Source organism: Didymosphaeria variabile (assembly GCF_027946475.1).
Source record: "Didymosphaeria variabile strain IMI 356815 chromosome Unknown scaffold_5, whole genome shotgun sequence".
NCBI classification, from domain to species: domain Eukaryota; kingdom Fungi; phylum Ascomycota; class Dothideomycetes; order Pleosporales; family Didymosphaeriaceae; genus Didymosphaeria; species Didymosphaeria variabile.
Window position 1 is genome coordinate 2,450,189 of NW_026611624.1, and position 14,157 is coordinate 2,464,345.

General features: G+C 52.9%; 3 protein-coding genes across 3 annotated transcripts; 1 reads left to right on the forward strand and 2 right to left on the reverse strand.

Moving 5' to 3' along the window:
- Positions 1-160: 160 nt before the first annotated feature.
- N0V89_007286 (uncharacterized protein) lies at positions 161-2,965 on the reverse strand (the record flags this gene model as incomplete). Its single annotated transcript, XM_056216050.1, has 1 exon — positions 161-2,965. The coding sequence occupies one exon, from the start codon at positions 2,963-2,965 to the stop codon at positions 161-163; it is 2,805 nt and encodes a 934-aa protein (XP_056070297.1).
- A 1,453-nt stretch (positions 2,966-4,418) lies between these two features.
- N0V89_007287 (uncharacterized protein) lies at positions 4,419-5,642 on the reverse strand (the record flags this gene model as incomplete). The annotated part of the gene is made up of 1 exon (XM_056216051.1): positions 4,419-5,642. The coding sequence occupies one exon, from the start codon at positions 5,640-5,642 to the stop codon at positions 4,419-4,421; it is 1,224 nt and encodes a 407-aa protein (XP_056070298.1).
- A 1,054-nt stretch (positions 5,643-6,696) lies between these two features.
- N0V89_007288 (uncharacterized protein) lies at positions 6,697-8,004 on the forward strand (the record flags this gene model as incomplete). The annotated part of the gene is made up of 5 exons (XM_056216052.1): positions 6,697-6,850; positions 6,900-6,944; positions 6,996-7,107; positions 7,160-7,317; positions 7,433-8,004. The coding sequence occupies 5 exons, from the start codon at positions 6,697-6,699 to the stop codon at positions 8,002-8,004; spliced, it is 1,041 nt and encodes a 346-aa protein (XP_056070299.1).
- Between the last annotated feature and the right edge of the window lie 6,153 nt (positions 8,005-14,157).

Sequence of the window (14,157 nt, forward strand, 5' to 3'; positions counted from 1 at the left end):
ACTTCGGCCTGCGCGTCTCCCTATCTCAGGAAATAAATCTTCCGCTTCGCGATAACGCGCCAGAAACACCGGTGGGTATATAATGCACTCCTCGACGCCAGACAAATCTCAATATCACGTCAACTCCGAATCCCACATCTCAGATCAACAAGGTCGGCGCCTACATAACAACGCAGTTGATTTTCTTCTTCGGACTACCCGTTTTCTCGCCAGCGTTTCCTCTAAAAGTCAATCTTGAAGGCGCCCTCGCGTGTCCAGGGCCCACGCCTGGCGGCGCAGAGAGTGGCCCAACGCCGTATTGCGATGTCGCATCATTTCGCGTCGTCAGTCGTGGGAGGAGGCTGCGCCTGGCATTCGGTGGCGGCATGCTCACACGATTAGGCGATGCGCCTGCAGGTAGGGGTCTGCGCGGGATGTGACCCACAGCTGGAGCAGAACCTCTACGGCCATTGGAAGGGTCAACGATAGGCGGGGGGCGCAGGTCGACTGTACTCTCGATGACCCTGCGTGCTCGAAGGCTAGGGCGGGTGTTCGGCCGCGTTGGGTTGTTGTAGTGCGATGCTGTTGCGCGGTATGCGGATTGGTGCTGCGATGGGACCCTAGGCATTTGAGGAGCAATATGTGGCGTAGGCGTGCGGCTAGCAGTAGAACTACGCCTCCGACCTGAGTTCGAGTTTTCTGGGCTGGGAAATGTAGTAGGATGTAAAAGGGACGGGCGACGCTGTTGCGGAGGCGTGACGAAGGTTGGTGAAATTGTCCATGTCGATGGTAGGTCGGTCGATGACTGCGACTGCATAGCTCCTCGAGACTGGTAGGGATGAGTTGGTGCCACGGGAGGCATGAACCGCGCCAGGTTCGTTGGTAGAGCAGGAACTGGAGGTATTGCGGGCTCGGTGATACTAGCTGAGGTACCTGAGGCGCTTGAAACAGGTGCCCCATCGGGATGACTTAGGCTGACACTTTGAGAGGCTTCTGCGGTAGCAGTGTATGCTGGCGGTGGTGGAACCCAGTTGTCAGCATCACTCTCATGAGGCATTTCTCGCATGCCATCGGCTCGTCGGTACTCCAATGGTCGGAAAGGAAGGGCTCTAAGATGCCGCCTGTTGGCAGGAGACACTGCAGCTACGGTAGCGGCTCTTGCAAGTGACATCTGCGACCTTGGCTGCTGGTTGTCGTAGGGCATCTCGAAAGCAGCTTGGGCTTCTTCGGCGGTCAGCTCGTCCTCATCGGTGGGTCGGCGAATGGATGTAGGACGTTCTCTGGTAGCCGAAGTGCGCGCACGAATGGGTGCGGAGCCAATCCTGGAGTTCCGGCGGCTACCACTGTTATTGGCATCCTGAGCTCGACGTTGGGCCAACGTTCTGGTCCTCACTAGCTCCACTTCACGCTCAAAGTCAATTGACCCTTCTGGCAGCATCTCTCCTGGGCAAAGCGGATCTAGATCATACTCGGTTTTCGTAGGTCGTGGTATAGGACTACCAGCAGGCTTCGACTTATCAAAATCCAGAACGATCACGACACCTCTTGATCCCGCTGAAGCGTCTGGCACTTCGTCCGCTGACAGGGTGCTGGAATTTCCAACTGCGATCAGACGCTGTACTTTCGAATTGATCGTCACCCATCGCAGAACGCAAATTTCCTGATAGGTGTCGGGGCTGTCGCTTAGTATTGGGATGCAAAAGCATGGCTGGATAGGTGAAAGATCGGATTTGGTGGTCGATTGGAAATCCCATTCAGGAACTTGATAAATCCAGATGCTGGTAGTGCCGCGCATCCTGAGCGAGACTGCAGCCAAGTCGGCATTGGGAGAAACGGCGGGCATGGCATCGTCGACAAATTCGGACCGCGTCCATCGCTGCTGATCAGGCAAGAACATCTTCCGCTGGGTAAAACGCTTCGTCGCAATATCGTACACCCCCCATGTGTCTTCCTGCGCATTGAATGCAAAGAGCTCGCTGACGTGGCCCGTGTCTGCATCTGGAAGGAGCGTGGCTTGCCGCGCTATCTTTGCGGTTTCCGGAAAGAGCATCGAACCCGTCCAAAGGGTGTCTGGCGATTCCGGGATAGGCACTCCCTCCTCGTTGAGCGGTCCGTCGAAGAGGCCAGGCAAGAGATAGAGGGAGGAATTTGCGGATTTACGTGCGTAACTCGTGATGAGCAGCGTGCGGCCGTCGTCGGAGAATTCGAGGGTGTCGCCCACTGGCCCTGTGAGGGTGCGATGAGCCGTTTCAGGGGCATTGGTGCCAATGGCAGTGACCTCGATGCCGAACTTGTTTCCTGTGATCATGATGAGGCCGTCGGGTGACATGGCAACGGACGCAGCCTCATGCACCAGAGCCACGGTCCGCCTCTTCTTGATCTGGCGATCTTGCTCGCCATGTATCTCGTACAGGTCGACCTGCGACGGTCGCGACAAGACTGCTAACAAGAAGCCATCTTCTGAGATGTCGATGGCTACAGGCTTGCGCTTGACCTGCAGAGTGCGCGCCCATAGCCGAGGGAGCTGTGTAGTCTTGATCAGCCAGATGTTGGACGACGAGTAGACAGCGACAAAGTTGCCCTTCCGCGAGACGTTGAAGTCGAATGCATCGGGCAGGGCCGACGAGGAGGCCGTGTTGGAGACGAGTTCGAGGACGGTGAGTGCGGGGTGTGCGTGCTGCGAGGGGCTCGTAGGCCCCACAGCGCTGGGCCGGTCGTCGTCAGTCATGGTCGAGGTGCGGGCGGTCGAGTTCGCGGATATGCCACTCGACGACGAAATGTCCGTGTTACCGGCAGACGAGGCCGACAGGTGCGTGTGGACTTGGTCCTCCTCGTCCGCAGAGCTCACCGACGCGTTGCGCGAGCGTCCGTAGACGTCCCGCGCAGACTCGCCTCTGCGGTCATGGCCAGCAGGCGCCTTTCCCCTGTAGTCTGTCTGGATGGCCAGCGTAGGTCCGTGTTCGTGCGGTGCTCTCGTCCCCACCATCTTCTGGGGGCAGCTCGCGGCCTGGGACGGCGATGGGCGACGTGAGCGTGGCGGTGGTTCAGGGCGGCGGTGGTGACGGTGTGCAGAGCATTCCGGCGAGTTGTTTTCTCAGCTACCCATGGAGAAGACAGCAGTGAAGCCAGCGGCAGCGAAGGCGTTCAGTCCGAGGCAAGCGAGTAGCGTCAGATCTTGGCCGCGAGATCACCGTCGTATGCATCCACTATCCTTTGCCGTCTGCTGGCCCACACTGGGGCGCTGATCCATGGCGCCCAAACAAGCAGCTAGCAAGTTTAATTATAGAACAGCCGTCACGTGCAGTCCACTTGGAGTCCCCAGGTCTCCGTTCTTATTTCCCCATTGCGCGCACAATGTAACGTCGGGCGGTTCATATCTATCCTCAGGCTGCTGCACTCGTGGAGGCTGAGAACACCATGGCCAGAGACAGAGCCTCTCTGCTCGACAGGCGAACGACGGCCAGCAAATAACGCGGGTCCCATTGCACTAGAACGGCCCTGGAACAACGCCCCCTGCAGCCTCGAAACGCTACGACGCGAGGCAGGGCTGAAAGGCGAAAGGCTACAATGACATTGAGGGGCTGCACACCACCTCGCACCAGGGCGTCTGCATGATAGGGCCTCACGGCGTGCATCGCTGCCGATGATGCGCGCTCACCACCCGCCGTGCTTCGTCGCTTCGTTCATCGCCGTGTTGCACTGCTGTCAGGCCTCCGCCGCGGCCATCAGCAAAAGCACCACCACCAATGAGGCAAATGTTCCGTGATGGATACGAACGCCCCATCTGCTTGCGGACAGCCTTTATTGCAGGACAGCCCAAGTACAGCGCAGCGCCTTTCGTTGCCGACTTCCATGAAACAGAACAAAGTTTCCCGCATCTGTCTTCGTGTTTTGCCACACGAACTGTCACGGCAGACAGAGGCTGCATCTGCAATCCGTGCGAATTTGGCTGGGACCCGTCAACTACCGCCGATCCTTCATATCCGCCTGCATGCAGGTGCAGCCGTTTTGTCCAACCGCTCTTGCCGTTTTCGAATGCCTATTTCTGTCACTCGGTGGACGATCAGCATCTGGAGTCGGCATTTCGAACGGTGAGCAGGCAACAGACTGCGACACAGTTTGACTTGAGACTGAAGTACGCAGCGCCTCACATGATAGTCGGCACAACGCAGGTCGCCCGCAGGTTCCTTTCTGTCAGCAGGGGGCTCAGCTCGCCTACGTGAGCAGCATACGCTGCATGTTCACGACGTATTCAGAAAGTATGCGAATTCGTGAACGCTGCGGCACCGTGGGTACGACAGCCCAGCCTTTCCACTTGTGAATCTTTCATGCATGAAAGAGCACTACCACTCCGACCCCACGCCACTAGCCTGGAGCTAAATTTCCTAGCCTATCAATGTCTCTTTACTCTTCTTCATGACTCCATGAAAGAGATTATATCAGTCTACGCTTGGTGTCGCATCATCTGCACACTCGTAGGCGGAAAAGTTTATGAAGAAAGGAACGCTCCCCATGGTCTCTTCCATCGCCGGGGCTCTATTAGGAGGCCCCCTTTGTTGGAAATACTTTCGAAAGTACATCATATGCATAGTTTGCGCCCTTCCGCCACTCTTCTCATAGAAAACTCGCTGCACCTTTTCCGCACACTGTCGCTGCATGTTGTGCAAATCTTCGTGCGGGTCTACAAAACCATCTCCGCGATTCGGGGCATAGTCCTTAGGACCCAATGGCGCGAAAAAGGCTTCGATGGCACACTCGCGCACATGGTTCATCGTTCCCGGTGCTTCTGCAGGTAGAAGCCACCATTGTTCCCAGAACAACTGCGGTCCTAGATGGAGAATAAACCAAGTCACCCAAGACTCTCCTTTGCGTATGGTTCTCGGCGCATCGATACCGTGACCGAAATCGAAGGGCCATGTCGGATGGTGCTTAGTACTAGGGTCATCGGATTTACTGACCCTCCACGCTCCCGACAGCAAGGTGAATGTGATGACGTAGTCCTGTGCCTCGCGAATAGACATCGAGCCAGCATACTCCAGCCGTCGTCGCAAGATCAGCTCTTCCCTTAGCCGGACAATTTCGGTTTCGTAACGTGATGTGTGCGCCAACAGCCAGCTAGTCTTTTTTTGCAAAAGGGAGAGGATTTCTTTCGCGTCTAGGTAGTACACCTCCTTGGCGATATTGGACAGTCGACGTAAGATGCGCCAACCCGTGCCTACTCTGGTGCGCAATTCTGAACCAAGTGCATCTTCGGCCGGAATACCCAGACGAAACCCCACAAGCTCTTCTTCGTAGATGATTCGATATCTGTCCACCAAGATAGCTGCCAGTTGCATGGGGATGCGGTCCTTCAACCACGTCAAGGTGTAACCGACGGGAGCAGTTTGCGGATCTAGAAGTAGGCCACTCCTCGGAAAGGTACACCGGGCGACAGCTGGTATGATATGGGCCGAGTAAGTCGAGAACACATCGCGGAAGATAGAGCAAGTTAGACGCAGGGCGAAAATATCGTCGACATGACACTGCGCGAGCACAAGAATGAGTATGTCGTCGGGCAAATCGTCCAAACGCAACGATTGCCTGCCACGCGTGTGGTTACCGTTCCGACGCTTAAGTCCAGGTACGTTGTTGAAAAACCTGTGCCGCTTCGCCTCAGAAACCATGATGTATACAGGTTATGCCAAGGTCGAAAAGTTGTAACCGGTGTAAGCAGTGCAGTCGACATCTAGAATGTACGTGCAATGTGAGGAGGCGACGTGGAATGCGACTGGCAGTCCGTGCTTTCCCTCTTCACCGACGGCGTGCGCTCGCTCCTACTCAGCAGCTCGAATATTCAGTCCGCGTCGCTAGCCTGTTATCTATCACGTTGATCATCTTTTTTAAGAGAAGACCCTGCCCCAGATGCGCCCCTCTATATCCACTTCCATGCCGCTGGAGATTTTCTGGCGGGAGGATCCACTTTTCTCGCCGAGGCTGATGCCTGAGGCTTCACAAAGCTACTCCACACCATGACCATGGTTGATTAGAAACACCGAACGTGTGCCTTAATCGAGATATCGGAATCGGCTACTACGCGACATGTTCTCCCTCAGGTTGCACACGACCTGACGATATTTACCAACACGAGTACCGGAGGTCAACAGCCGTCCTATTTCCTTCAATGCCCGCTAACTTCGTATTCTCGCCTAACCTTGCCCAATTGCGCTGAGCGTGTTTTAAACACCCTGATCATCCTCAACGCAAGAAACGGTAGCCACGCAATCATTCACTCTCGGCAGAGTTCAGGGACTCAACCTGCGATTGAACGCATCGCGATTTCTCAATCAGGTCTAACGAGCGCTTGTACAAGTCTATTTGTCTCCTCTAAGTAGTGCAGTTACATCCTAAAATGGAAGATACGGCCCCAGAGGCGCTACCATGCGCCACAACTCCAGACTAGCCTATCTCCGAATGTCACTATACCCAGAAAGGTGCCCCCTGCTTCGTATCTGTTCACCGGTGCAGGACAGGACCACTCGTCACTGGCTGCCACGAGTCCGCCGAGCTGTCATTGAACGGCCGAGGAGGCTTGATTGTGGAGCCACACCATGGACTGAGTGGTGGCTTCGCTGTGGGTCAGTGCAAGCCGTCGGAGTATATAGGTACCTCGTGCCAGCCAGCCCTATACGCCGCGATTTTGTCCATCGTTCCGGTTCCTGGGAACGTTCACGCTCGACCATGATCTTCCAATTGCCCATCACTCTGCTATCGTCCATCGTCTGTGTGGCTCTCGCAAATGTTATCCCAGCGGATCCCACAATCACACCTCCTGCGATACTACCGAGACAAGCCGATGCCGCCTGGATTGGATGGGTGAAGGACAACGGGACCTGTACGCTGTACCGATCCATTCTCTATAAACGACATCTAACAATTCGAAGGGACTACACAGCAATGTGATGCAGGAAATACATGGTATCAGTCTGGTAAGTGGACCCGCGTGCTACGGAGCTCAGGTGGAACTGACCGTGGACCAGGTGACTATGCACAATGCTGCGCGGAGACCTTGACAGCCTGTCCGGCACCAACTGCGTGCGTGAGGGGCAACCAAATATACCCATTGAGTGGTACAACCATCACGACTGCCTGGTAAGCCTACATTTATAAGAGTTGTTGACTTACTTGTGCTGACGTACGGCAGTACTGAAAATTACAACAATGCGACTTATAGCGTTTGCAACACGGCCTTCATCTTCGAAAGCTTTGGAGACTCTAGTCCCAAGACCGACATCGTCTGTGGAGATAAATCGCAAGTATGGAGTTATTATCGAAATGTTCCAGCATCGGTTACCGAGTCTCGTGAGTATCCCATGATATGAATTCGAATACCTTGTGTTGCCCGAGGATGGACAACACATAGCCCGACGTATCTAAAACTACACTCTGATGGGTACTGTACTAACATATCGTTCAGCTTCCGCTGGCAGCGGATCGTCCGACTCCGACAAAGGAGGCTCATCTGGATCCAAGGCATGGATTGCCGGGGCTGTTGTCGGACCCATTGTTGGAATTGCGCTCATTGCAATCATCGTGTTCCTTCTCATGCGCCGAAGCAAGAAGAACAAACAGAGCAATGTCCCACAGACCGGTGGAGCGGCACTCGGCCCTTCTGGAGTACAGCAGCACTACACCGAAACGAAGCCACAGCTCACAAACCCATCCTACGGCCAGGCGCCCCCAGGCGTCAATGATACCTACAACCAGCAAGCATACAGTCAGCAAGGATACGCTCAACAACCCACCTCGCCCACACCACAGTACCAGCAGCCGTACGGTGCACCGACTTCTCCGCCGCCTCAACAGCAGCCGTACGGTGCGCCGACCTCACCAACGCAGCCCCAGCAGGGCGCATACGCCGCGCAAGATGCCAAGTTTGGGTACACCGCGCAGCCGCAGCACCCAAACACAGCCGAGCTTGGAGGGGTCAGCAGTCCGGTGGGTGGCCAGCATACGGCAGAGCTTCCCTCAGGAACGAGAGGGACGTAGAATAGGTCATCAGAATTGGGAGGCGTGTTGTAGCATGTGTTCCAGAATGCATTTTGTAGAAGGGCGCAACCACAAGAATTAAGAAGACATCGCATTGCAACTACCTATGCACATGAAGCGCGCGAGTAGCCTTATACACTAGAACGAGACACGATCCATCCACCCTTGAACTTCATTCACGCTGGCAGCTCCGTTAACAGAGCTTGCAGCAACCCTACCCCGCTAATGGAACACGACGAACCCCCAACATCTTCCTCGCGCCTCCAGCAACGCCGCAGACACAATGAAGAGGGCCCTCTCGAACCACATGTCAAAAATTCCTTGCCGACCCAAAGGGCCAACAAAAGCAGTCATAGTTGTAGTTTTCAACTAGCAAAAAACTGAGCTCAGACGAATCTTCACTGCCGCAGTTAAAGCCCTTGCACTGGGATAAGGATCAGAACTGGGTGAGGGGGACGGCGGGTTTATATAGACTGGCAGAAGGCGCTAGTGGGGCGGGAAGGGGTCACGTGAGGGCGGTTGCCTGTCCACGGGTGGATGCCTGACACGTGATGCTGATGCCTTCGGTGAAGGTCGGTATGACATGGACAGTGAGAGAAGCGTGGTAAGTGTGGAGAGACTTTTTTCATGTGGTGTACTAGGTGAAGCTTAAAATGCCGGTGCGAGAGCACCTCGACACCTCGACACCTCGACACCACGATTCGAATCCACATTCAGCGCCTGAAGGTCAAATTGTACACACTGGACGAAATACCTATCGTAGAAGGTCAGAAGTAAGATTGTAAGAATGGATTCGCGGTCATGTTCTCCAATAATAGGCATCTAGCGACAAATGTCTCAGACAAGGCATTCGCAGAGTATGTAGTGAGTTAGGCGCTTCTGGGACAAAAGAACTCGCTTCAATTACTAAGAACTCTTGTATCACTACATCGAGTCGGTGTTTCGATGTTTACTTGTCGACACTACGGTTCATCATATGTGCATATAGTATTGACTATCTATACTGTTCTAGTACGTCTACTAGTCTACGGTATACTGCATCACCACGTTACGGTTCTTGAGACAGATCATGGAAACTCGCCTCCGGCCAATGATCATAAATTTTCTATTAGTCATACCTAGAGTTGTGTTTGGAGTTCCACACAACGCTTGCATGCGCAGCGTGCCCGAAAGATGTTTCACTGTTCGCGAAATCCCAATATCGTTGCAACAAGGCCCTCAACGTCAGACTTTATATACGTGTGCAGCGGAATACGACGAGACCTAGCAAAAAGCGGCCCAGCCTGATGTATGATGGTGTAAGAGATACGACACCCAAGATTTTGGGCAGCGTGGTCGCCTGCTCCGAACCCCTAGTTAAGCCAACGTGACGAACTTGCCTTTCCACTGGCCCGTTTGCCCTGCCAGATCAACAGTGCTGTGATCGCCGGGTGCATAGATACATAAGAAATCAAAATCCAACGAGGCGACTTTGGCTATAACATGATTGACCCCTACCAGTAGCGTGATTCCAAAGAACGTCGAACAACCGCACTGATGTCGTGTCTCCATACGATGCGATACTTGGTCCTCTTTGCAGAAACACACCATATTTATCTGGCGACGAAAAGTAATGCGAATTTAAAGAGCATCATCTTAGCTCTTGTAGTTGCGAATCGTGGAGTATATGTGGCCGCAAAAGACCACACATTTCAGGGATTTGTGCCCTACATCTTGTCACAGCGTTACCTGTAAGACTCGCTTGCATTGTACATCTGAGCTCTTCCGCGGATATCACGCTGAGATATCGGTAAAGTAAATTTAAGGCCAAGTTCATCAAGTAAGGAGACAGGATTGCGTAGGTAGTTGTGCGAGTAGAACTCCTTCACGGAGGGCAGTTATGGATCCTACAAGTGGTCAGGTGCTGGAGACAACATATATCGTCGCTGGCATGGTTGCATGGCTTGAGGCGCACTGGTCTACGAGGTAGGTGGCCGATGGTGAACTATCAGGCCAAAACTGTGCGCTATGGGATAGCCTAGAAAGGATATTATAGGCACTTGAATTGCCTTACTTTGCAGCATGGATCTATGACGGCTGTGAGCCTGTCATGAAGCGCGATCTTGTCGTTGAATTTGTGAGTTGTACATGGGCTGCAAGGGGTTAGATCCAAGGTAAATCGTACGCAAGGTGCACTTGGTACTGCATTAGCAGCAGCGGCTCTCCGTGGCTTGTGGACTGGTCGTGCATTGGCGGCTGATTGCTTGTGATATGGCCGGACTGACTACGCGTTGGCGAGCAAGGCGGGGTAATTCACACTTGCTAGTGTCGTAAGATATGTTTTGGATGAGGTTCAGAGCGGGTTGTGGAAAGGCGCCCGCAGACGCTGTTGAGAAGGGACTAGTTATAACTAACCAGAATAGGCAAGCGAGGTGAAATAGAAACCATGCGTCGTGATTGGGCGACTGCCGGGATATGGATAAAGTAAGCTTGGTGCTTGCCCTGGCTAGCATTTGAACTTGCAGCTCAAATATTTAGTTTGGTACACTCGAACATAGCGAATATGGAGCGATCAATATCAATTTACTCCATTGCATGCATGCGATGACGCGGGCTAATTATCGGCCTGCGAATTGTAAGGTCAACATTTGCGAAGGCTCTCTTGAAAATATCAGTACACTTTGTGTGTCCGTACTGCTTCGTTGGCTGACTGAAATACGCAGTCGCATCTTTCCGGTTGGCCGTGAAGCTAAGATCATACTTGGACTTCCCAATGTCGCACTATCCCACATAGTTGACGGGCAGAGACTCATTGTTGGGAATAACAAGCTAGGAGCATCAATATGCTAGTCAAGGCCATTGCATTACTTTGTCATTTGCATCTTAAGACTAAGTCAAGAAAATCTCAAGGGTCGAAAGTAAACAATCTATCATAGGTGCTTTCTAGTTCATTGCCACTAGTGCCCACTCGTATCGATGTTAGTTACTGGATAAGCCTGTCAACCTCCCATCTGATCCCTTGGTGTCCGATCCGGAACGCACAGATAGATGCTTAACGCCTAGGTGGTGACAGTGGAATGGAGATAAATTTCTGTATTCTCATTCACAGCGACTTAATCGACCATTGTTCCTTCAACTGTCACTTGTAACTGATTCCATCTTGGAATCACAATGCTGCTGGTCAGAAGCTCCCTCGACGATGAAGCTTCCACTGCGTAGCCATTGATTCGTACATCTTAGGGTGACTTAGACTAGGTGGTAGCTCAGAGTATGTAGTGGGCATTTATATACACGCGACAGCGAATATACTGACGTAATTGCTCTATAGAAATTGTAAATTTAGTAAATCAAAGAAGTGACATCTCAGGAAAGCTGGAACAAACCAACTGAGCAGAGTTTTACGGCTTGCGATGTTAAGAGAGCTGCTCTTTGTACCGCGCTCACACACGTTACTCTTCCATCTTCGATCAATGGAAGCGCGACGTGAATTTAGAAAAGTGAGAAGACCGGAAATCGGAGCAATGTGTGCGAACCAAGCTCAAACGAGATGCAGCTTCACTCGATCCCGTACCTCAAAGCTGCGCTTTCGAGTGTCTCAAAGTCTTGAAGAACATCATTCACAAAATCTTATCGCCTCGTGAAGCCAAAACGGATTCCGAAGGAGCGCCCGCGATTCCCGCAGAGTCTAGGCCTGACCGAAGAGGCAACTATATCAGCCCCACATATAGGCCATATAGTGCCACAAACCTGATTACGAATAATGCAAACCCATTGTCCGAGCTCATTGGCCCGGATAAAGAAATCACTATATACAGGTCCACCCATTTATGGCCCCTGTTGAGGAGGAATTTGTGGCGTTGATAAGTCGCGCGATGAGGATTATGACGCGTTTGACGCGATGAGGTGATTCGTTCACTCGAGCACTGCTGTCAAGGAATGATGCAAGACTATTGTGAAGCACGCGACGCTGCTTTCATCTAGTTACCGGTAACGGAAAGTCGTCCCCACGGAGGGTCTTTCTGCTTTCAGCATGGCTCCTTCCGTCTGACGGAAAGCGATCGACGAGATGATATATTGATTTTCGGCGGAGGATTACAGAATTGTCAAGACGGTTGGGACAGGCAAGAAGAGGCGATTTTGAGGGCGCTGTTATGCGTGACGGATCGCTAGGATCTGCATAAGTCGATCTTAGCGTGACTCTACCCGTGCCGTTAAGTTTGGAAGTTCCAAAGCACGTGAAGCATGGCAAGGCTATGGAAAGTATGAAGACAACCATGTATGAAGTATCTAATGTGCGCGGGGGATAAGGTAGAACCGTGTGTTCACCTGAATCTGTTGTTGCTGCAGAGACCACAGGAAGAATCTTGGTGGCTTTGAGACGTTGCTTCAAGTAACACTGGCGGAAATTGAGTTGGCTGTATCGATCACGACAGCCCTCGCATCGGCACTCGCTGCTATGCTGACGTATCTGCCCGGTCACCGGGAGCGACTCGGCTACGTGAAGGTTTTGCGGGCGTATTACCTATGCTCAGAATCTCTGGTTTTCCAACGACAGCGCGGGTAAATGAAACACTGATATCTCGCCCCAAGAACCTCGTGTCGTAACCGACATTCTCTTTCACTGCTTTCCGTTTTCGTTCATGATGGCCAGGTACAGCCAGGAACCACGGTTCGCACGTTGTGAGTAGACGAGGTGGATATGAATAGAGCGTTTGCCACCAACTCGTCTATAGCTACCAGGTCAAGGTCTTGAAAACGTGGGATTGAGGGGTCGTTTGCCACTGCCACATGGCCAACCCTCAAGGGTTCTCGCGCTCAAGGAGATATTTGGGATCAAGCATCTGTGAGCAAGACATAACGACGATCATGTTTATGGCGCAATTTCTGCGGCAATGGTCTCTTTCGTTGTATCTTTTGAAGACAGCAACGGCCGGCAAGAGAGGGAGCGGAGTGCCGTACAGCCCTGGAATGTAGAGGCGACGAGGTCTGCTTATGTCAAGGCAGATGCAGGCTCGCCACAGGGACAACGCAGAATTTTCAGAACTATTGAAAACAGTCCCAATGAAACAAGCTGAGTGGCGAGCACCTTCTACCCCGACGGTGGATACCGCTCCATAGAGAGGGGAGCACTTAACAACGCCTTCCGTAGCTGCCGAATGGGCCGGGGCGATCACACGGAGAGACTGAGAGGTTGGCGCCTGGCTGCGGAGCCAATCGTGGGTGCAACCGGCGCCATTCAAGCCCATATGACAAGTGTTGGATGTTAAGACCGGGTAGGGCTGGCTTCGGCGGACCCAACTCAGCGAACCGCAACGGCGAGAGTGGTCGTCAGCTGCATCTCGGTACCGCAATTCGGGAAAGCAACGAACGTAACGAGCTCCCTCGCACTTGACGTGTCTCGCTCTCACCGGTCGTGCCTCTGTACCTTGCACGTCTCCACAGCTGCAGCACACGAAGTCGAGCGCGACCCGAACCGAGTCCCAACATCCACTATCGTACCCGAGCATACTTGCGTTCGGCTTCTCCTACTATCAATATCACAGCGAACCCTGCGTCTGCGTCTGCAGCAGGGAAGAGATGTGCCCGGGAGCGGTTGTGGAGGCGAATACCTAGGTATCGCCTCTACGCTGAGGCGAGCCTGGCGAGAGCGTGCGCGGCGGCAACCGGGTATTATAAACAGGAATTAATGTTTTTCTCGTTGGCAGTGGGACATCCATGGTGAGCGCTGCTATATCGATGAACAGACCAACGATAAGTTTCCGAGTATGGTCAAGGCGATAACATCACACGTTAACATAACGCGGGAAGCCACATCGATGGGTCGAAGTTTCTATCTCTTAGGTAGATCGTGGTGTAAATAGAAACAAAGTCAAATTCGACCTCACTTGGAAGTAGTTGACTGGATCTGCGAATCATTAGTGAAGTTCGAAGGGGCGAAATGGAGGACGAGCTGGGGTCAACCCACGCATCCATACGGTGACTTTGCACGCTTGTTCTTCCTCAAGCAAAGGCATTTAATTATTCAGCCATGGAAAGAACGATCCAAGTGCGGACGAATGTCAGTACGGGTCACTCGCGAAGAGGCAGCTGCTGTGATACCCAAATTGCCACGCCAATGTACCTTGGAACATGCCTCACCGGTGTGATCACGCGCATCAGCTTGAAGGTTTAGAG